At 42.5% G+C, this 21254-nt stretch overlaps 1 protein-coding gene across 4 annotated transcripts in view; it reads left to right on the top strand.

The window, feature by feature from the left end:
* Window positions 1–21254, top strand: part of sema5a (sema domain, seven thrombospondin repeats (type 1 and type 1-like), transmembrane domain (TM) and short cytoplasmic domain, (semaphorin) 5A) — a 153410-nt gene that overhangs the window by 114926 nt on the left and 17230 nt on the right. For all 4 annotated transcript variants that reach the window (XR_015131032.1, XM_086306105.1, XM_086306103.1 and 1 more), the window contains exon 16: window positions 6276–6501. Coding sequence is in view for 3 of the 4 variants with exons in the window: in XM_086306105.1 (XP_086162231.1) it covers window positions 6276–6501 (226 nt within the window). In the remaining variant the exon portion in view is untranslated. The remainder of the gene's footprint in view (window positions 1–6275; window positions 6502–21254) is intronic.

The raw sequence follows: 21254 nt of genomic DNA, 5'->3' as shown, positions 1-21254 counted from the left end.
ATTTATTAAAATTATAAATATATATTTTAACTCAAAAGTACAGTTTTTAAATTTAACCCTAACCCTTGTGCGTGTTTTTTATTTTGACAGCGAATGCGCACCTGCGGACCACTTATGTGCAGCCCTGGTTATTTAGCTCATCATATTGCAGCCACAGAAATTCTTTTGTCCATGAAACCATAAAGCTGCACTTTCTTTTTGACTTATAGTCTGATTTGTCATAACTTCTCCGTTTTGTGGTAAGCTTTTCTTTGGCTGTCACTTCTTCACCCTGACCTGTCTTATTTGGCTCAGCAGAACTGAAATGCTTTTACACACTCACTCACATAAGCTCAGCGATTCTCTGCGCGATCAACCTCTCACATGTTTAAGCTGCGGGAGATTTCACTTGTCATGTTTGCATAGTAAGCTAACGATTAATAAGACGATGTCAGAGGAATTGGTGCACAAATTATCATCACTCACAGATCAGTACTGTCGCTCTCTATACACAGTTCGCACAATTGCAAAGTGAAAGCAAAAAAACAAGCGCAAATTCAAACGCGACTTCAATATGTCACATATTGACAGTGGCTCACCGATGCCAATGACATAATTACCCAGCTACATTTCTGAAAGAATGCAAAAGCATTGACATATATTTTTCCTTCCTACAATAGCCCGACGGGCAGGGAAGAGATAGATTTTGGTAGCCCGACTGAAAAAAATCGCTAGCTCCGGGACGTCGGGCTAGCGATATTGCAAGCCCTGTATCTGATTGAGGAATCACTCATCTTTGGAAAAGAGAGTTTATTACAGAGAAATGGCTCTTTCCAAAATAAAAGCTATACTATCCGCTTCTTCTGGGCTATATTCTCAGCAGCATAAGGAGAATCATGTGCTAACAGCTGTCTAAATGACTCGGCTAAAGTTTGTAGCATGCTTGTTGTTTTGGTCTTTGCACTAGGATGATGTCGGCGTAAATGTGCAGTCATATTCGTTGTGTTCCCACTAGTGCTTTCAGGTTAATCTCGTTGAAATGACCTTAACGCCACAACATGGCAAATCTCCGTTAACGAGCTACCGCCGATCGCTCCGTGCATGGGGCTAGACGGCCAACACGTTAACGAGCTAACTGCGCTAACACACTAGTTCACACCAATGTAATTGAGCATTGCATGGCACATCCAACATACTGTTTTACTTTAGTCCATGACTTGCTTACCTTCAGGGTCATACGTCACATGAAAACCAAAATAATTCCAAACGCCAGATCTGAATGAGAGTGGGGGAGGTCCATCTTGCAAGGAGAGCTTAACTTCTGTCTCGCTAGCTTGCCCTGCGCTCTTCCTTCTGACTATGCTGTCTGTGTTGAGCGCTCAGTGGATCTGCGCTCGACAGTGCAGCCTAGGCGGAGTAGTCGAACACAGATTCACTGAGCGCTCAACACAGACAGCATCGTCAGAAGGAAAATTGATAAAAATAAATTACAAATTTTGTATTGTTCGATACATATGCGTACCGAACCGAAAGCACTGTATCGAACGGTTCAATATCGATACGAATATCGTTGCACCCCTAATATATATATATATATATAAATAAAACCACTAGCTGTAAGATATGTAAACTTCAGCTGTAGTTGTTGTAGATTCCTTTAGAGACCTTGAATGAGGTTTAGCTTTAAACCCAGTAATTATCTCCTTAGCCCACTGCACTGATACTAATCCCCAGAGTATAGGGAGAAACGCTTACCAGACAAGCCTCATTAAATATTTACTGTGTTTGGCCACCATCAACCACTCTCACAACAAACACCCACAGACTGTTTGCCTTTCCTCCGTCCCCCCCAACCCCCCATTCATGCCATGTGTTGCATTTGTGTCGCCGTAGGCGATGGCGAGAAGCTGACGTGGACTTTTTTTCTTCCTTCCCTTTTGTTATTGGCTGATAATCACAGATTGTGGGCTGGTCTGTGATGCGTGACAATGTTAAATATTAATGTCTGAAGATGATTACTGCACTGGATGGAGAGAGGCGGGAAGTGCGGTGGAGGTGACACCCTCATTCATCACCGGGCCCTAACAGAATCTAAATCCTCGCTGTGTTTTTAACCTTGGTACCCTGGGGAAGTGAGACAGAGGGAGCGAGAGGAAGCAGGAGATAGAAACAGTGGTGCATAGGGAGAGGAGAAGGAGATGAAACAGATACAGAAGGAAAAAAATAAGAAACAGAGAGCGAGAGAGAGAGAGAGGGGGACAGATGTGTCACAAAGCGAGTTATAAGCTGTGTGAGAAGAACGCAGGGGGGTGGAGTTGGGGGAATATAAAGATAGATGGATGGATGCAAAGTAAGACCATGACAGCGGATAAAAAAGGAAGTGAGATGGTGAAAAATATGCCTGCATACTGTATAATGTATAGAGCTCTTCTCCTCAGCTGACCTGTCAGCGTATCCTATGTGACAGGCTGACGGATGTGCAGAAAGGAACTCTTATCTTATTTTGTCAAGGTCTGGCAGTCAGTCAAGTCCTATTCAGCATAAATAAACAAGCAGCGAGGAAAATGGCAGCCATCTCACCTTCTCTTCTACAGTGTCATTTTCCTCAGACGTATCTCTCCCTCCGCCTTCTTACTCTTTAGCTGGGAACAAAACGGGGCCGGACTTCCTATTACCCATCTATTATCATATTGAATCTTATCACCAAATATAGCACCACAGAATAAGAGTATTTCTTTTCCATCCAGCTGTCCAAGTTGGCTGAGGAGAGTGCTGGATATATATGTGTGTGTGTGTGTGTATATATATATATATATATATATATATATATATATATATACACTCAACAAAAATATAAACGCAACACCTTTGTTACTGCTCCCATTCCCCATGGGATGGACGTAGAGACCTAAAATTCATTCCAGATACACAATATAACCATCCCTCCCAAACAGTGGTCACAAATCAGTCCAAATGTGTGGTAGTGGGCACATCTGCTATATTGAGATAATCCATCCCACCTCACAGGTGTGCCACATCAGGATGCTGATCTGACATCATGAGTAGTGCACAGGTGTACCTCAGACTGCCCACAACAAAAGGCCACCCTGGAATGTGCAGTTTTGTCTTACAGCAAAATGCCACAGATGCCACAAGCAATGAGGGAGCGTGCAATTGGCATGCTGACAGCAGGAATGTCAACCAGATCTGTCGCCCGTGCATTGAATGTTCATTTCTCAACCATAAGCCGTCTCCACAGGCGTTTCAGAGAATATGGCAGCACATCCAACCGGCCTCACAACCGCAGACCTCGTGTAACCACACCAGCCCAGGACCTCCACATCCAGCAGGTTCACCTCCAAGATCGTCTGAGACCAGCCACCCAGACAGCTGCTGGAACAATTGGTTTGCACAACCAAACAATTTCTGCACAAACTGTCAGAAACCGTCTCAGGGAAGCTCAACTGCATGCCCGTCGTCCTCATCGGGGTCTTGACCTGACTCCAGCTCGTCGCCGTAACAGACTTGTGTGGGCAAATGCTCACATTCGATGGCGTCTGGCACGTTGGAGAGGTGTGCGCTTCACGGATGAATCATGGTTCACATTGTTCAGGGCAGATGGCAGCTGAGAATGTCCCAGTTCTTGCATGGCCAGCATACTCACCAGACATGTCACCCATTGAGCATGTTCGGGATGTGCTTGACCGGCGTATACGACAGCGTGTACCAGTTCCCACGAATATCCAACAACCTCGCACAGCCATTGAAGTGGAGTGGACCAACATTCCACAGGCCACAATTGACAATCTGATAGACTCCATGCGACGATGTGTTGCACTGCATGAGGCAAATGGTGGTCACACCAGATACTGACCGGTTCTGGGTCCCCAGACCCCCAATAGCGCAAAAAACTGCACATTCCAGGGTGGCCTTTTGTTGTGGGCAGTCTGAGGTACACCTGTGCACTACTCATGATGTCAGATCAGCATCCTGATGTGGCACACCTGTGAGGTGGGATGGATTATCTCAATATAGCAGATGTGCCCACTACCACACATTTGGACTGATTTGTGACCACTGTTTGGGAGGGATGGTTATATTGTGTATCTGGAATGAATTTTAGGTCTCTACGTCCATCCCATGGGGAATGGGAGCAAAAACAAAAGTGTTGCGTTTATATTTTTGTTGAGTGTATATACACACACATATGGCACTCCTGAGTAGGTCCCACATATCATATTGTTATGGCTTTAATGGCGTGTTATTCATTTTTACCGCCTGGCTTTCAAAGTCAAATGCAGATTGGAGGAAGAGTTGCCATTATTACTGTATTCTTCGCCTCTTTCTGTGTCAGCCTCTTGCTGTCCTTGGCTTCAGCGCTCCTTCTCTCCATCTTTTCCCTGTGGTTATAGATTAAATTTGATCAACAATGACCTTTTCTGCTTGGATTGTTTGCTTCTTTCCATGTTCGGCAAGTGGTCTAATGGGAGCATATCCATAGCCAGTGCGTGCAGGCATAATGGCACGCTATATTAGAGCCAGGCAAACCAGGCCTGGTTGGTTTGTAAAGGGTATTTTTGGGAATGAGTGGCACTCGTTCTGGTAACATGCCGTACTGTAAACCTGCCAGAACCAGAATCAAGAGGCTTTCAAGGATGAGCGATGATGAAAGGCGTTGGTTTTTTTTCTCACCCCTTTATAGTTTGTTTAATTTCACATGAGCGACTGCTGAGGGTTTCAGAAGGCATTGTCCGGGTCATTATTATGTTTGGAAAACACAACAGAAGGTTTTTGTCGGAGCCTGTTGTGCTAATTATCGCCTCGGTCATTTGTGATTAGGGCTGAACGATTATGGAAAATAATCTAATTGCGATTTTTTTGCCCCAATATTGCGATTGCGATGCGATATGCGATTATTTTTTAAGGTCTTTGTCTTCTGTATTATTAAACAAAGACAAGCAATACATCATATAGTATGGCCAATACTATATTACATTAATTTTAAACTGTTCTTTCCTGGAAGACAGACCTCTGTTATGATGACATGAGGTGATGCATGAATTGATGACTGACATTTTTATTTAACTTCTTCAATCACAACAGTATATTTGAACATACACAATAGTTTATTTTTAGCTTACAAACATCTGAGCATAAAGTGCTGACAAGGAACCCTGGTGTAAACATTAAAATGAAAGTCAGTACAATGTGCAGATTGCAGAAATATACATTAAAAAAAAATCAGTGGCTTTACCACACTCAGTTTTTCGACATCTGTGAACTACTAGACAGTCATTCAATTAAAAAATAATATTAAATAAATAAAACTAATAAATAAAAAATACACACATCTTACTGATCTCTGCAGTCAGTAACATTACACATAAAGTGCAAACATAATAGCAATTGTATAAACACACACACAAACACGCCTTTAAAGTTTAAAGGCGTGAAATTGGACGGTCTAGTTCTGATTAGCGTCACCGCTGTCTCGGTGGAGTTTAATAAACTCGGCCGTCTGCTTCTTGCTATCTAAAATATAACCAGACACTGGTGTAAATTCTCGACTGTCTCATACTTCTGTTTAATAAGTTTTCTGTTTGACGTTTAGTCAGCTGTGTGAAAACCAAGGAGGAACCCACCCGGGGGATTAATAAAGTTTTATTTTATCTAATCTAATAACTTTAATCTCAGCCAAACCGATTTACTCACGAACAAACAAAACACTGAAAAAAGCCCAACAATAACATTTTTAGGTTGTCTAAGTGACTTATATATTACGTTTAACCCGAGCAGCGAAACTCCGCGGTGATCTGAAAATGATGTGCCGGGAGTTGTGCCGTTCTCGGCCGCATCAGTAACCCTCGAGCTCCCGGCTAGCTGTCGAGCTGGTGGGTAGCAGACGCCTCTGAAAACGTCGAAGCACTTTTGCAAATATGGGATATCTTGATAAACCGAGCAGATATTTGATGTTTACACAACTACTTTCTCGCCTGAAAATATGTTAAAAGTTTATTTTGTGACCCATAAAGATTAGTATGAGTAATTTTAAAACTTAGTAGCGGCCGCCATTGCTGGAAACTGGAGTTTGGCTGGGCCGCGCTATGAATTCTGGGATATGGTAGTAATTTGGACAGCCTTATAATCGCAGTATAATCGCAGCCTTTGCGGTTAGAAAATTGCACTTGATCATGTCGCGATATTATCGCAAATGCGATATATCGTTCAGCCCTATTTGTGATTCTCTCTCGTGAAATAAAACTGTGGGTTAAAATGCAGTGTTTCTGTGCCTGCAGGAGTACCAGTCTTGCAACACTCTGCCATGTCCCGACCTTAAAAAGACCACACCCTGGACCCCGTGGACGCCTGTCAACATCTCCGACAACGGCGGCCACTATGAGCAGCGTTTCCGCTACACTTGCAAAGCTCGCATCCCAGACCCGAGCCTGCTAGAAGTGGGCAGACAGAGGATCGAGATGCGCTACTGTTCCAGCGACGGATCCACTGGCTGCTCCACTGATGGTGAGTGCATAAGAGGGAAGAGACTTATGGTCTCTTTCCAGCTCTCTCAGCCTCTGGATGTTCCTGTTTTCCTGCTCCAACTGTCCTTCTGCAGCTGCGGGTTATTGTCCTCCTCGCTTCAAGTCAGTCCTTCTTTCTGTTTGGCTGTTGCTCTTTCTCTTCCTTTCTCGATGTCCTGGAAAAGTTATAGGAGCCCTATCTCGGTCAACTCTCGTGTTTACCATCCCGTCCTCCTCGCCTTTATCAGACATCAAGGCGTCAGATGTACTAATGAACTTCCAATCCAAAGCGATCAGCAGTTTACGACTAATTTCATCCACCACGCTCACATGCACAGAAACGCAAACAGACACACATGCACACAAGTTCATTTACAGCCTCACAAAGAAGCAGCAAACTGCGGCTCTTTATCCGTAATTCCAGCTATTCCCATTTGCTTAAGTCGCTGCACCACACGGTCTCAGTCAGCCACACCCCTGGCGAATTAAACGCTGTAAATGTTTGTACAAGCAGCCTGCTAATTGACGAGTTGTTTATGTTGTCCAAGAGAAGTATGCGTGTTAGAGAGGAGACATGCAGGATGGCATCGCACCACAGCAAAGCGATTCAGATACAGATGCAGCAGTTAAAGTTTGTTTATGGTGCCGCTCTCTGCCTCAGAGGGGAAAAAGCTGTTTTTAAAGGGCTTCAGAGTTAGCGCCCGGCTAAGCTGCGGCGGCCTCCCATCACGCTGGGTTCATCTGCGTCTCTGGGTGGTCTGTTGCTACCACCAATCACACGCCACACGCTGCGATAATCACTGAGGTTAGCCTTTTTGATCTCACCACCTCTTCCTTATTTCTGATTATTAATATCCGTCTTTCTTCCAGGCGCTAACAGTGGTACAAGTTGTTCTCCTCACACTTTGAAGCCAGCGCTTAAATGTTCCTGAAGGGTTTTAAATGAGCGCCGACAAGCACAGAGGAAAAACCTGACTGCAGACTCAAAACTTTAAGAGGAGTGACAGCCACACATCTGAGACGTTAGAGAACAAAGGCTCGAGCTTTAATAGGTCTGTCTTGTTTCTGATTAGTGGGAGGAAGTAACCGACACAACGTGTTTCATTAGGGGTTGTCACCGGCAGCCCGACATCAGATTAGCTTCAGTGTTAATTACAACAATTGGAGAAAAAAAAAAGCAAGGCAGTGATTTCAGCAGTCACTTTTGGCAAAGTGTTAGTCTGTGCAGGATGCAAGCCGACTATAGGATCCAAGCAGGCAGATGGTAATACACCATATGAGCTGAGTAGTACTAGCTGTAAAAATGTAGCTGTTTTTTTGTTTTGGGTGGTTTTTTTCGCAGATATACCATCATGAAAATGATGGTATATCTGCGGAAAGCTGCCATTAGCTCAGCTTGTTAAAGTGGAAACTTTGTAGCAAGCAGGTTGCGTTTAAACCATTATTTTGCAGGGGAGGTTAGGATATCTGTGCTAATAGAGACAGACTTCATTATACGTACTGTGGCAAAGATTATCAACAGCCATGATTAGTTGTGAGGCTGTTGCACTTTACACTTCGCTTTAACTAGATAAGTAATTAACATCACTGCAGGCAATGTTTCTAGTCTCCTCAAAGCATAGTCTTGTGAATAACAGGGTGATTTAATATGGAATTGGTGAAATATGTGAAATTATTTTTTCTTTCTTTTTCATTTACTTTCTGCAAATGTTCTGTGAAGCAAATTTCCTTTCAACATCAGAACGGTTTAACTCAGATCTGTCTTTTTTCCCTCCTTTTTGAAAGAACTGAGTTACGCGTGTTTGAGCAAAAGGGAAAAAAGGTTTAAAAAAATACTTCAGTGTGCACTTTGAAACTTCTGTTTCAATTAGCTGCACTGAGTGAAGTGGAGATCTATTGAGGTGTGCGTGGCCCCTGTGTTCTCGTCCGCTCTGTCCCGCGTTGATTGTCCATCTCCGGTCTTCGGTATGATTCACTTCTCGGAGGAGTTTTAAGTCATAACTGTCGAAAAAGAGGACAGACTCCAGCGATCCACTTCTTCATTTCAGCCATTATCAAAGTTGCCATCCATCTGGAGAGCACTGGTGTGTGTATTTGTGGGTTTGCGTGGAGGCGGGTAATATGTGCGTTTGCCTTTTTCTTTTTCTTTTTCTTGGTGGGTGGATATGTGCACATTGTGAGTGTGTGTGTGTCTGTGTGTGCGTATGAGACACTTTCAATAAGCCCTCCTCCTCCTACTGTCCATCTCTCATGTGGTGCCAGATCCCCGGGGACAGCAGTTAACTTTTCTGACAGCAAGAGGCTATCATAAAGTAATTACTACCACAGCGCTGGTGTTTATTGATACTCAAAACTGGGGCAAAGGACAACGAGATCCCTCTGAGACAGCAGGACCCCGAAAAGAAATGGTGTGTCACTCAATAAAGATTTACTATTTGCATCAGGCAGCTTGCAATCGATTAGAGTTCAGCTCACATCACGCGCTTTACCTGTGAGAGCCAGTGTAAACAGATTGCTCTATGAAGAGTGGCGGGAAAGTTATTTGAGACGGTAATCAATTAGTGCATAGGCCACAATGTTGCTGTTAATCCTTAGCAGAGGACATGTTGAGACACTTAAGGTGAGATAGTTCATCCAAGTACTGTTTTTTCTTCTTTTAAACTGCGCTTTGTCTCCTAGAAATTAATGCAATTTAGTCCATGGGTGACATAATACTTCCTTTGAATAATTGAACACAATATTTGTAACAATATTTGTAAAATAAAAAAATGTATTATTGTTATCATATTGAATCGACCATGTGATAAATGTCTGCAATTGCAAAAGAAGTTTGTTTTTGTTTTTTTAAATAAGTTTTTCTCATACTCTGAGTCAGATATCTCCACTCCAGAGGAGTAAGTTTACTTTCCATTTTTATTCTTGTTTATATTTATCTGCATTTTGGAGTAGGGCTGCACGATTAATCGTTAGAAAATCGCGATCTCAATTCATACTTATGTGTGATCTCATTTCCAAATGATTTAAAATCCAACGATTTAAAAAAAAAAAAGAAAAAAGACGATGACGATTGTACCACATTTTGATCCGGGACGTAATCTGCATGAAAACAAGCGCTCACTCTTCCTGCTCAACAAATGACAAGGGCGGAGCCTTATACCACGTGGTACAGAAGCTGGCTGCTAAAATTGGCAGGGAAAAAACAACGGAGAGCACGTCAGGGATGAGGAGAAAGTGACAGGAGAAAATCCGTCCCGGTCAACCACCCAAACATCAATAACGGGAACCTTATACAGCGCTTCCCTATACCCGTCGAACTCCCGCAGGCACAAAGAAATTACGGAGGCTATTACTTATCACCTGACCAAAGATATGGCTCCCATCAACACTGTGCAAAACGAGGGATTTAGGAAAATGATCAACACCCTAGACAAACGCTACACAGTGCCATCCTGCAATGATTTTTCTATTGTTGCACTACCTGCTCTATACACGCAGCGTCGAGCAACGGTGGAGACGAAATTTCAAGCAGTACAACATTTTGCGGCAAGGACAAAATGTGAGACATTTGTTGTTTTTATGTTTATTTATTGTTTTTATGTTCAGTCTCAACTGATACGAAGTTGATGTGCAGTTAATAAGTGCAATAAATATTTATACTGGAAAAGAAAATTGTGAGAGAATCGTGATCTCAATTCTAAGCCAAAAAATCGTGATTCTCATTTTATGCAAAATCGTGCAGCCCTATTTTGGAGGGTGTTTATTTTTACAGAAGGGTTTCTTCGTGTATCATTCAGTACCTGGTTTAGAGAATGTTTTTTTTTCCTGGGGCCTTATTTTTTTATAAAAACAAAATTTGTTGTTTTTTTCCCCTGTGGCTGTCAATAGTATCAGAATTATGAAGTGGTAAAAAAAGAAAACCCTCTCGTAGCTCAGCTGAATGTAGTCAAAGCTAACAGCGGTTAGCTAGAAGCTTCTAGTTTGCAGCTTTTAATCAGAAACTACCTCCTGCAGCCAAGTGTCGTCTGAAAACGCAGTTTTATTTGTAAATTAAGAATTCACAAATATATTGGAGCCACTTTTGGACCCCTTTTTGCCTTCAAGCCTCTTTCAGCTGCTCCCTGATTCAAACGGGGTCACCACAGCAGATGGATCCAAAGGTTGATTTTGTGGGTTTTTATGCCAGATACCCTCCCTGACACAACTCTCCCAGGGATTTGTGTGTCCTCCCAGTCTCAAAGCAGTGATCTTTCATATATTAGGTGAATGTGTTAACCATTATACTATGGAGCTGCTCATCCTTTTGCTTTCAGAATTCTGCCTTAACTCTCTGTGGGAAAAATAAAAAAAGATGCCAATCTCCCATCACGTCCCAAAGGTGCTCTAGGGGATTGAGATCTGGTGACTACGGAGGCTGAACTCACTGTCATGTTGAAGAAACCAGTTTGATTGGCTGATTACATACTTGCATTAAAAGGGCTCATGCCACCAAACAGTGCTGAGACCCATTCATAGAAAGAGCAAGCTGAAATCTGTCAGAAGTGTGAAATCTCCAAGGATGATGAGACGGATAACGTGCGTGGCAGCGTTCGGTCAGGACCATTTTGCAGTCTTTAACAGGATCAACCGTTAACGCCTGCTCGTGTTAACTGATGACCACAGATGTCAGTGCATTCATGCCATTTCGATGTGAAAAGGACTTAAGTCAACAAATTAGATTTCCAAACTGTTAAAGAATTAACATGTTGCTGTTACCGACTTAACAGCTTAAAACTGAATATAAATCCTTTTTAAAAAATGTATGTATCCACTTTTTCACACACTATATATAAACATTCTCTTTACACATATTTTTAAGTGAACTAACCTTTTCGTACTGCTAGGTATGTTCTTGTTTGGATATTCTCTTTTGAAGTCAGTGCATGAACATTTTCTCTCACTTGCCGCCTTGCTGTCACACTAATGTCACTTCCCTGCAATTTAATAAAAAGCCCACTTTTCCATGTTGTTTAAGATCTTCTCCGCCGCCCTCCTCCTGGGCACTGTGTTTGTACACTCGTGCATCACAGCCATCAGATATACCTGATTTGGATTATATTCAGACACATGGCAGATGTTATTGGCACACACCTGGAAGTGTTATCACGGACATACAGATAAGAAGAAATTAATCCCCTGTCAATACAGGGGGAATAAAACTGCTGCTGGAGCCAACCTAGCAGCTTCCTTCTGTCTTTGTTTCACTGTTGCCTCGTGATCGCTATCTGTCTTTATTACGAGAGACAAATTATGACTATATGATTTAACCAAGCATTTACAATGAGCTTTTATGTAACATACTGACTTGTTTCATATCAGTGATCGTAGCTTAATGATAGCGATGAGTTAATTACTTAAGATCTGTGGTGATTTAAAGACCTCTCTTGTCATGTACACCCATTTATTAGTCTCGTAGCTCTTGTAGTCATTTTCCTTCTTTTTCACATCTTACATGGCTGAATGAAAAGCCAAACATTTGATCAGTTGGATACATATAAGTGTTAAACATGAAGTTCTTTTTAATTTTTCAAAAGCAAAACATAAAATCTATAGATTTCCTCTCCTGTTCATACAGTATATCCTAATGTTTAGTGCATACACATACCTACACCCCTGCTTTTCATCTGCTTCTCTATGGATGGAAGCACACTGTAGAAGCCTTGCACAGTTGATGGTGTCACAGATATGCCCCCAAAACCTTTAGATACTGCTACAGTGCATGTCTCGTATTCCATTCCCAAATGGCATGTATGCACTTAAAAAATAATAACTTCATACCTCACAAATGACAACGCAGGAATTCTTAATTTTCCGAATCATTTGGTCCTTTTTTGCAGACATGAATTTTGCTTCCTGAAATGCTGTTTTGTCTGCTTGTGTGTCTGTTCGTTAAGCACTGTGCCAAAACTGCTTGGGGGAGAGGTGGGAAATTGGCAAAGGAAGAAAATTCAATGCAAATTCAAATCAAGGATGGCTTCCAGGATTGTTTTTTTCATAACAGCAGCTTGTGAACAACAACCACATCAGGCAACTGCTTGGGGCCACAGGCTGTTAGAGGGTCAGCGAGGGCTCACACACTTTACCCCACTCGCCCATGAGCTAGCAGAGGATTTGCAGTGGCATCTAAAGGAGCCCCAGTTAGAGGTGTGTTCAAAAAAACACCAGCTGTTTAATAATGTAAGCCTCCTCAGCTCTCTTTTTAATGTAACTTCAAATTTTTTAATGCGTGGAAACTATGTCTAGTAGTTTTCTTCTCTGCTCAGGTCCCCAAACTGTCGCAGGGCTAAAACACAGAGTGACAGACAACAGACGGCCTCGCATTCACAAACCTACAGTCAATTTAGCCCAACATGCATGTCTTCAGACTGCGAGAGGAGGCTGTAGTATCTGGAGAAGACCCACACAGACATATGGAAATAATGCAAATTCCACACAAAAAGGCCCCAGCCAGGTTTTGAGCCCAGGACCTTCCCGCTGCGAGGCAAAAGTGCCAACCACAGTGCCACTTCTATAATTAAAATTCAGTATCCGCAAGTAGCTGATCCATTTTTGGACAAAGGAGTAAAGCAATGCTATTGCATTCCAGTATACACTGCAAAAACTCAAAGGCTACCAAGTATATTTGTCTTATTTCTAGTCAAAATGATCTCATTGCACTTAAAATAAGACACAATAAGCTACAGAGCAACATTTCAGTAAGATATAGGAACTTTCAGTAAGAACAACACAGTGAATCTTGAAACTAGAGAATTTTTATGGCGTTATTTTTGTGCCACTATTCTGAGCGCACGAAAAAAAAAAAAATTTGCAGCTGCAAGTGTTGCATTTTGAGGAGAAATTTATTTTGAGCGAAGAAAAGCTAAATTTGAGTGAACAAAATTCATTGCTGCGTGCAAAAAATGTATTTCAGTGTTTGCTATTATCCATACATACACACACACACACACAAAAGCAGCCCCTCACTCAGTTTTTGCATTTGCACTTGCTCGCAATGTGTTGCTCGCGCTCTCAACATTTCTGCCCAAGCGTGCTCAACTCTTTCAGTACACCGTTATATTTGTGCACTAAAACCAGCCTATCACAGACTCGGATGCAAAAAATCTGATTGGCTGTTTTGGTCTCCAATCAGCTCGAAATGACTAAATGCAATATCCCAGAATCCATTTCGTCCAAAACTCAAACAAGGCAGTGGCGGAGGAACACAGAGTGGCGGAGCATGTTTAAGTTTGGTTGGGGTTTCTTTCCTACAACCAATAAAAATCCAGACAGAGCTGCTAACATTGCTCAAATATATGAGAAGGCATGCCCTCTTTGGTTTCATGTATGCTCCACAAATAGGGGTAGACAAAACCCAGCACGACACAACCTATGTGGAATTAATAAAGCTTGCTTGCATTCTTTCTTCTGTAATTCCTTACTGTGTTGCTTTTTTCTCAGATTTTTGAACAGACTGAAACCACAACACAACCCTTTAAGTCTTGCCAGATATCAGGCTGCTTGCCATTCAGGACTGTGACTGCACTCTCTGTGTTCGGGGGCGGTGTTTTTTGTTCCGTCAATTATTCACCAATCAAGCAGCCACCTGTATTTGACATAAAACTGGAAATAACCCTCCCACTGTGGCAAGGATTGAAACCAGCTCGCTTTCTATCATTAGTCAGCTTAATGTAAAAGACTTCGTAGCTATTACTCGCTGTCTGTGCTGCCACAGGCCAGCCCACTGCACTTTTAATTTTAAATGACGGTTTCTGCAAAGCCATATGTCGATAAAACAGATATTCTTGTGCAATTCAATCTGTACATGTGGTGAATTGGTTAAAAGTTAGTCAGGCTGGTTTTATGTGACGCAGTGGTATAATCAAGCTAAAAAAAAAAAGCTTTTAAGCTTGATTATACCACTGCTGCTTTAAATGTTTTATCATTTGCATCACACAAAGCCAGAGGCAGAGGCAAAAGAAAGTGCTGTAAAGATGAAAGAAGGTTGTGAGTTTGTAATTTTGCTAGCTTGTGCTGGTGAGTGATGGCTTCATTTTATCCCAGGGAGAAACGGTGGCTTGTCAGCAGCCTGATGTGTTTCACTTCAGCTGATCTGGTATCAAGGCCAGGGCCCTCTCATGGACGAGAGATTAGTTCTTGTGCACGGATGTCGTGAGCAGGCACTGAGTAGACACAAGACAGCGCTGAGGGACGACTCTGACGGATGACAACCAACCCAGTGTCCTTATTGTCTTTTTGGTATTTCTCTTGCTCTCTTCCTACACTCAATGCTCCCTTTTCATGTGGCTGTTACTCTGTCAAGCAAAAAGAGTAAAAGTAGTTGAGCCAACAACAGAGCGCACAGTTTAGTTAGAGACAAAGTTATACAACACATACATCTGGTACCTGAGAGGCCTGTTTCTATGGGAAACTGCTACAAAATAGTAAAAAAGATTGAATGCATTCCTTATTTTGCTGAATAAAGTAAGGACGTGAAGGTCTTCACAAAGGATGAGAGATGGAGAAAGAGTGCGACATCCTGAGAACCAACAATAATCTACAAAACAGCTGTTGTTTCAGCGAGGCGAGATCATTTGGAAGAATTGAATATTATTCATTGAGATAGAGAAATAAATGTATTTGGTGATTAGTCTCTAATGACCTATCATGTCAGAGTGGAATCCCTAAATAGGATTTAGGACAGGACCCTGGACACTGGTGGTGGTGAAGATGAAGGTGGAGGTTTGGATTGAGCTCTGAGTTTCTGGATGAGGTGGAAGGAAAATGACAGAGAGCGCAGATTTAAACCACGCAGAGTGGAAGCTGATTGGCTCAAAGAAGGCAGGCAAGAAGATGATTGGACTAGAGTAAAGATGTCAGTACTGAGATTGGCAGCGTGGGAAAGTGGTAGTAATGTAATGAAGAGACTAGCAGCAAAGAATCCAGGATGCAGGCAGATGAGTGACTACAGATCTTCTTTACTTAACTTGCACATAAGCTTCATATCTAATTCCATCCATCCATCTTCCATTTATCCAGTTTAGGATCCTGGAGGGGCGTAGGAGTGTGTCCCAGTTGTCATAGGTGGAGTACACCCTGGATAGGTCGCCAGTCTGTTGCAGGGGTAGCACAGAAATACAGGCAACCATTCACAGTCACATTCATGTCTATGACAAATTTAGATTTGCCAATATACCTGTCATTTCTGTGGACTGTGGGAGGAAGATGGAGTACCTGGTGAAAACCCACGCAAGCATGCAGAAAACACAGACTTTACACGAGCAGCATCGAGCAGCGATTAGACCTGTTACCTGTTGCAAGAAGGTTCAGGGTTCAGACTCAGAGGAGCTCTGTGAATATAGCAATGAAATGTTATAGATCCATTTTGGTCTTTCTTGACTTGATTAGAGTGCACTGGTGCACAGTTGTTAGTGCATAGAAACTGAAACTCAAGCCAGGAGGTTAAAAAAATAGACCTATGAGGCAATATTGTTTCAAGGCACATTTCTGTAGCACACAAATTGCTCAAGAACACTTGTATCTCGTTTTATTTGTTATAAACAAGCGCCTAAAAATAATCTGTGATTACTGTCAGCGTCTCTTGCTTTCTTATTAGCACCGTTTACGTGCATCGCATCTTTAAACTCAGTTTTTCAAAATCTTACGGTGTATCTATAGGTTATGGACTCGTGGTTTGCCAAACAGCAAATATTTGAATGCTTCTGAAAAGAATCCCTCTGAGGCTAACTGAGATTTGAATCGGTACACAAAGCTGAGCATCAGGAATTTTTAATAGCGAGTAATCAAAACCACGCAGCACATTAATGTCTAACCTCGTGTTGTGGATGAATCATCATAGGTGTTCTGTTGACTGAGAGAGCAGCCACACTGATCATTTTATTTTATTAAAGATAGAAGAATTTGGGTCATTTTTGATACCACAGTGTTTGTATGAGTTTGGGAATTGAAGAAGAGTTTAGTCCCAGCAATGGCTATTGACGTCCGACTTAATGGGCGGAGTTCCTTTGTTGGCGTGCAAGAACCTTATAGCACAATCAGGCCTTCATGTAGAGTCGGCAGACAGAAGCCATTCCACACTAAAAGGCATGTGAAAACCTGCTGGGGTTTACCAAAAGGCAGCTCTCAAACCATGCGAAGCAAGATCCTCTGCTCTGATTAAAGAAGGATTTAACTGTTCCGCCGCGATTCCATGTGTAGCGAAAACTATGCTCTTGTCATCACTTCATTAGTACCAGCTCAATAGTGGCAGCATCATGCTGTGGGAATCTGTAACAGTGACTGGGAGACTAGTCAGATGGAAAAATGGATGCAAAAAAAGATAAAAACCAAGCAAAAGTTTACATTCTAAATACCCAACAGCCTAAAACCATGCGGAAACTCGGGAGCATCATCGGAAAATATTGTTGATTCGGCCAGTCAGAATCTGGACCAGAACTCAATGGTGCACTTCTAGAGAGACCTGAAATTGGCTGTGCACCAACACTCCCCATTCAGCAGGGACAGGCTTGAATGATTCTGCCAAGAAGAATGAGAGAAACTTTCTGTTCCAAGTGTGTAGTATCACTCCCAAGAAAACTTGAGGATGTTATTGCTGCCAAAGATGTTTTAACCATTCACTAAGTGAAGGGTTTGAATGCTTATGTAAATGAGGTATGTAAATACGAAAACCCCTCCAAAGGCCTGTGTTGCTTGTCATTGTGGAGTACTGTGTTCATTTTCTGTAATAAGTTGATCCATTTAAGGAAGAGGCTCTTCATTTGCATCGTGTGTCTCTACGGCAGCGAATGGCTTAAATTGTGACGCTCCCGTGTACTTTTTAAGTGATGTCGCCTTAGTTGCAAGATCCCGCCCTGTACGCCTGTCAGTCATGCCTCACCTAAGCACGTAACCCGTGCCCTCCTCCAGATTGCTGTCAGATGAAGTTCATAACCTAATTGGAATTAACTTGACACCAAATTTGCAGGGTAAGATTGGGATGCCAGTGACACGCTGCCTGTTTCACCTTCGGCCCCAGCGCTTTACAGAGCGGCACAAATTTTTGTGATTTAGAGTCAACAAAATTAGGAAGCCAGAGTAAGCGGTTAAAAAAAACACCACCTGTCAGAATTTCTTTTTTTAAAAATCACTTTTTTTTTACTTTTTGGCAGAAAGCCACTACAACATGTCTGCATGAAATCATGGCTCTAAGCTCTTAAAAACATCGTACCCGAAGGTTTTGACAATGCCATCTAAACAGTTTTCAACAATAAAGCTTAACAACAAAAGAAAAGTTTTTGGGTGCTCACATTCAGGCTCAGTGATGGGCTTTTCTTTGCCGGTGTTCTCTGACATTGATTCACTTTCAGCTTTATTTCCCTTTTTTTTTATCTGGTCTGACTGCTACCTCAGAAAGCCAGGCAAATTATCAGGGAGAAGGATCTTTCTTTGATGGTAGCAAGTTTCCTCAGTGCAGGTAAAGAAATAAGTTTCCTCTTACACTGTTTGTTGGCCATCATAGAGAGTTGCATTGGCTGTGTTTTTAGTTTTTTAAAATACAACAACCATGTGCTTGATGTCCACCAGAACAGCCAGCAGAACCAGCTGAACATTTGTGTTTCTCGTGATTGTATTGGCAGGAGTGATAAATGGAAAGAGCTGGCCTTGAGTTTCTTTTCCTCATATGTGCTCCTTCTGCTCTATTCAAAACAGAAATCTGGTCAAGAGAGCTAGAACACCAACTGTGAGACTATGTTCGTCAGTAGACGATTTATATAGAACATAAAAAGGTAAATTATGTATAAGATGTATATTTCATATATGTCCCGGTGTGTGTTGGACACAGGGCTGCCTGCTGTCACTTATACTTGGAGCATGGAGGACAGTTTATCTCAGGATTTCTTCTCTACTTTTTGCAAGTCCCGTGGGTCTTTTGGCTTCAACAAGCCACGACCTCCAGCTTGCTTGTGTTTTGCAGCTGAATTTGAAAGGGTTGGGACGTACATTTGCACCTCCAAGTCTGAAACCATGGCTCTTAGTTGGAAAAGGAATGGATCAGGAGTAAGTTGCTGACCCATGTGGAGGAGTTTTAGTATCTTGAGGTCTAGGGAAATGGATTGGTGTGGCGTCTTCTGTGATTTTGATGCTGTACCTTTTTGTTTTGGTGGCCAAAAGAATGAGCTTGCTGATACACATGATGGAAATAAGTTGTCTGGGTTCGATCTTAGAGATAATTTGAGGAGCTCAATTACTCAGGAGGAACTAGGATATCTTCTGGGTACCTCCTACGTGGGATGTTCGGGCATGTGCTGCCAGAAGGACACTGCAGGACAGATCCAGGACACACTCAGCTCACTTGGGAATGCCTTGGTATCCTGAAGAAGCTAAAAGGGATGGATGGATGGATGGATGGATGGATGCATGGATGGATGCATGCATGGATGGATGGATGGTTGTTTTCCAAAGTCTGCCATAGAGTTACAGACTTCAGGTTTTTCACCTTCCAACAAGGTGTTTATTTCAGTTAATTGTTTTCATAGTATAAAAGTGAAACCTGAAACCTGCATACTGAAGAAAAGTTGTAGTTACCCTAATCTTCTTGTCATAGTTGTTTTATTGTTGCACTTTGAGACAGACAATTGCCAGCACTCTCCTTGATGGTACATTCAAAGACAAATTGTCAGTCAGAAGCTGCAAATCTTATGATTCAATGCAGAGCTTTCTTGTCAGAAAATCAAAGCCTCAGAAAAAAAGACAAAAACACGCATGGGCACTGTGAAATGCACAAGGTTGGTTGTTAGTGTGGTTCAAATTTTGGATTTCAAACGTTGGCAGGGATGAAAACTAAATACGATATGAAGTTAATGGCGCTGAAATTCAGCCATAAAGTTTAACCTCCTGGAAATCCCTTTAAACGTTAAACCCTGCAAACACTACAAAGTAAATAAATGTGGTTTATACATGCTGGAGGTCGAATAATGTGCTTTTAGTCCTTGTATCCTTGTAAGCCTAAATATTACAGAGCGTGAATAAAACCTCCTCAGTCCGATAAATCAGTCTGTAATCAAACCTGGAAGTAGGGATGACAGTATTTCAGCAGAGGACACCGCTCTCTGAAGGTGCAAGTTGGGTCTTTAATCCTCCTCATAAAAACATGGCAAACTCCCCGGATTCAACTTAGGTGAATTCCAGAAACATCCCGTTCTAGTACATTCAGTAATCCGTCTACTTATTTCAAGTTAGCATTTAAATCCATGTTCTTCTGTGTGTGTGTGTTTCTGAACTTGTGCACTCGTTCCTCGCGCTCTTCAAGAGTGGGTTTTTTAATTGCACTTTTACAAACCTTTAATTGCCTCTTCCTTGAGAGTGTTCCTCTAGGGGGTTTCTGGGTCAGTCATCGCCCGGCAGACGTCAGGACAGCACAGGTAAAACGGCCACGTTGTGCCGCTGCAAACAGCCCGAGCCCCTAATTTTATGGTTTTACAACTCGTACCATATGTACGAATGGCCATACATTTCTAAACACTTGCAGGCACACACACATTGAAAGAAATGGGTCCCTCCTCAGGGACACATTGCTGATCTGATATGGAAAGTAAAGGCGGAGGGGGAGGAAGAGTAATAGGGAGTAAATGTGCAGTTCAGAATCTAGGACAAGCTGGAACAAGCACTTCTCCTCTCCTCTTTTCTCCCAGTGTGGTCTTGGTTTACTCTGGTGCTGATAAAACTTGACAGTTCATCTCTCTTCTCTACTGAAAGTTTCTTTTTTTCAAATGTTTTCCACCTGTTTGCCTCTCACATCTGTCTATCTTGAAGCCGAGTTGTCTTTTTAGTTTGCAGATGTCATCTCAGCTCCATCTCTGTCTTAACAGTTGACTGTACGGTGCATTCGATTGCACGGCGTTGCGTGTTTGCGCGGCCTCGCAATTTTTTTTCTTTTTTTACAAATCCACCATTGCTCTTTTTCGCAGCATCCATAATCCCACACACACATAACTTCGCCAGTTTGTTTACAGTGCAATTTGCCTTTGAGCTGGGTGTGAGGTTCAGCGAGGGGAGGAGGGAACTCTTTTTTTATGTCCTAGTTTCTTTGCGGTGGGGACTATTGGATGTTGCACTGTGTCCTTCCTAGCTTTGGCTCAGCCTAGCCTGTCAGGAGAGTGAGGATTAATTCTCTACGGCTGTGTGTGGTTCTTGTGATGATCGATAGATCCAGTCGCTACCTATTTGATAAGGAGGGCACCAAGCTGTTTGTTTTGGCGACAGGAGGGCAACTCCTGTGAAGTAGCGTTAACAATATGCACAGTACATCAGAGCAGCCCCCGGCAAGAAGCTTAAACAAGCAAAGGGAGCAAAGTGCAGTGTGTGTATATATACTGTATTGTGGGTTACACACAATCCAAGGCTGTGTTTGCACATACTTGTATTGTATGTGTGTCTTGACTGCAGCGCTCTTGTAATGTGTGCCTACATATTTGCACATATGAGAAGCATTAATGTGAAGCAGTCCATCTCCCTTGGTGCAGTGGTCCAGTCTACCGGGCTACTGAAGGCTGATAAAGAGTATGGGTCATACTGCCAGGTGAGACTGTCCATGCCACTTCCTGCTCAGAATCGATAAAGAGCTGGGGGCCTTGAGCCCTCGACGGGCCTGTCAGCACTCACACCATCTTGACGCCAGGGTGAGTCAGCCTGTGCACCGCCAAGGTCAGCCGTAGTTATGAAGAGGTTGAGGATTTGCACTAA

The sequence above is a fragment of the Aulonocara sp. 'chitande type north' Nkhata Bay genome, linkage group LG9 (assembly GCF_057382095.1).
Source record: "Aulonocara sp. 'chitande type north' Nkhata Bay isolate Kocher_YH1m ecotype deep benthic linkage group LG9, A_spYH_male_GT1.1, whole genome shotgun sequence".
NCBI classification, from domain to species: Eukaryota; Metazoa; Chordata; class Actinopteri; order Cichliformes; family Cichlidae; genus Aulonocara; species Aulonocara sp. 'chitande type north' Nkhata Bay.
Note: the sequence above shows the minus strand (reverse complement) of the source record. Positions and strands in the feature narration are given on the sequence as shown.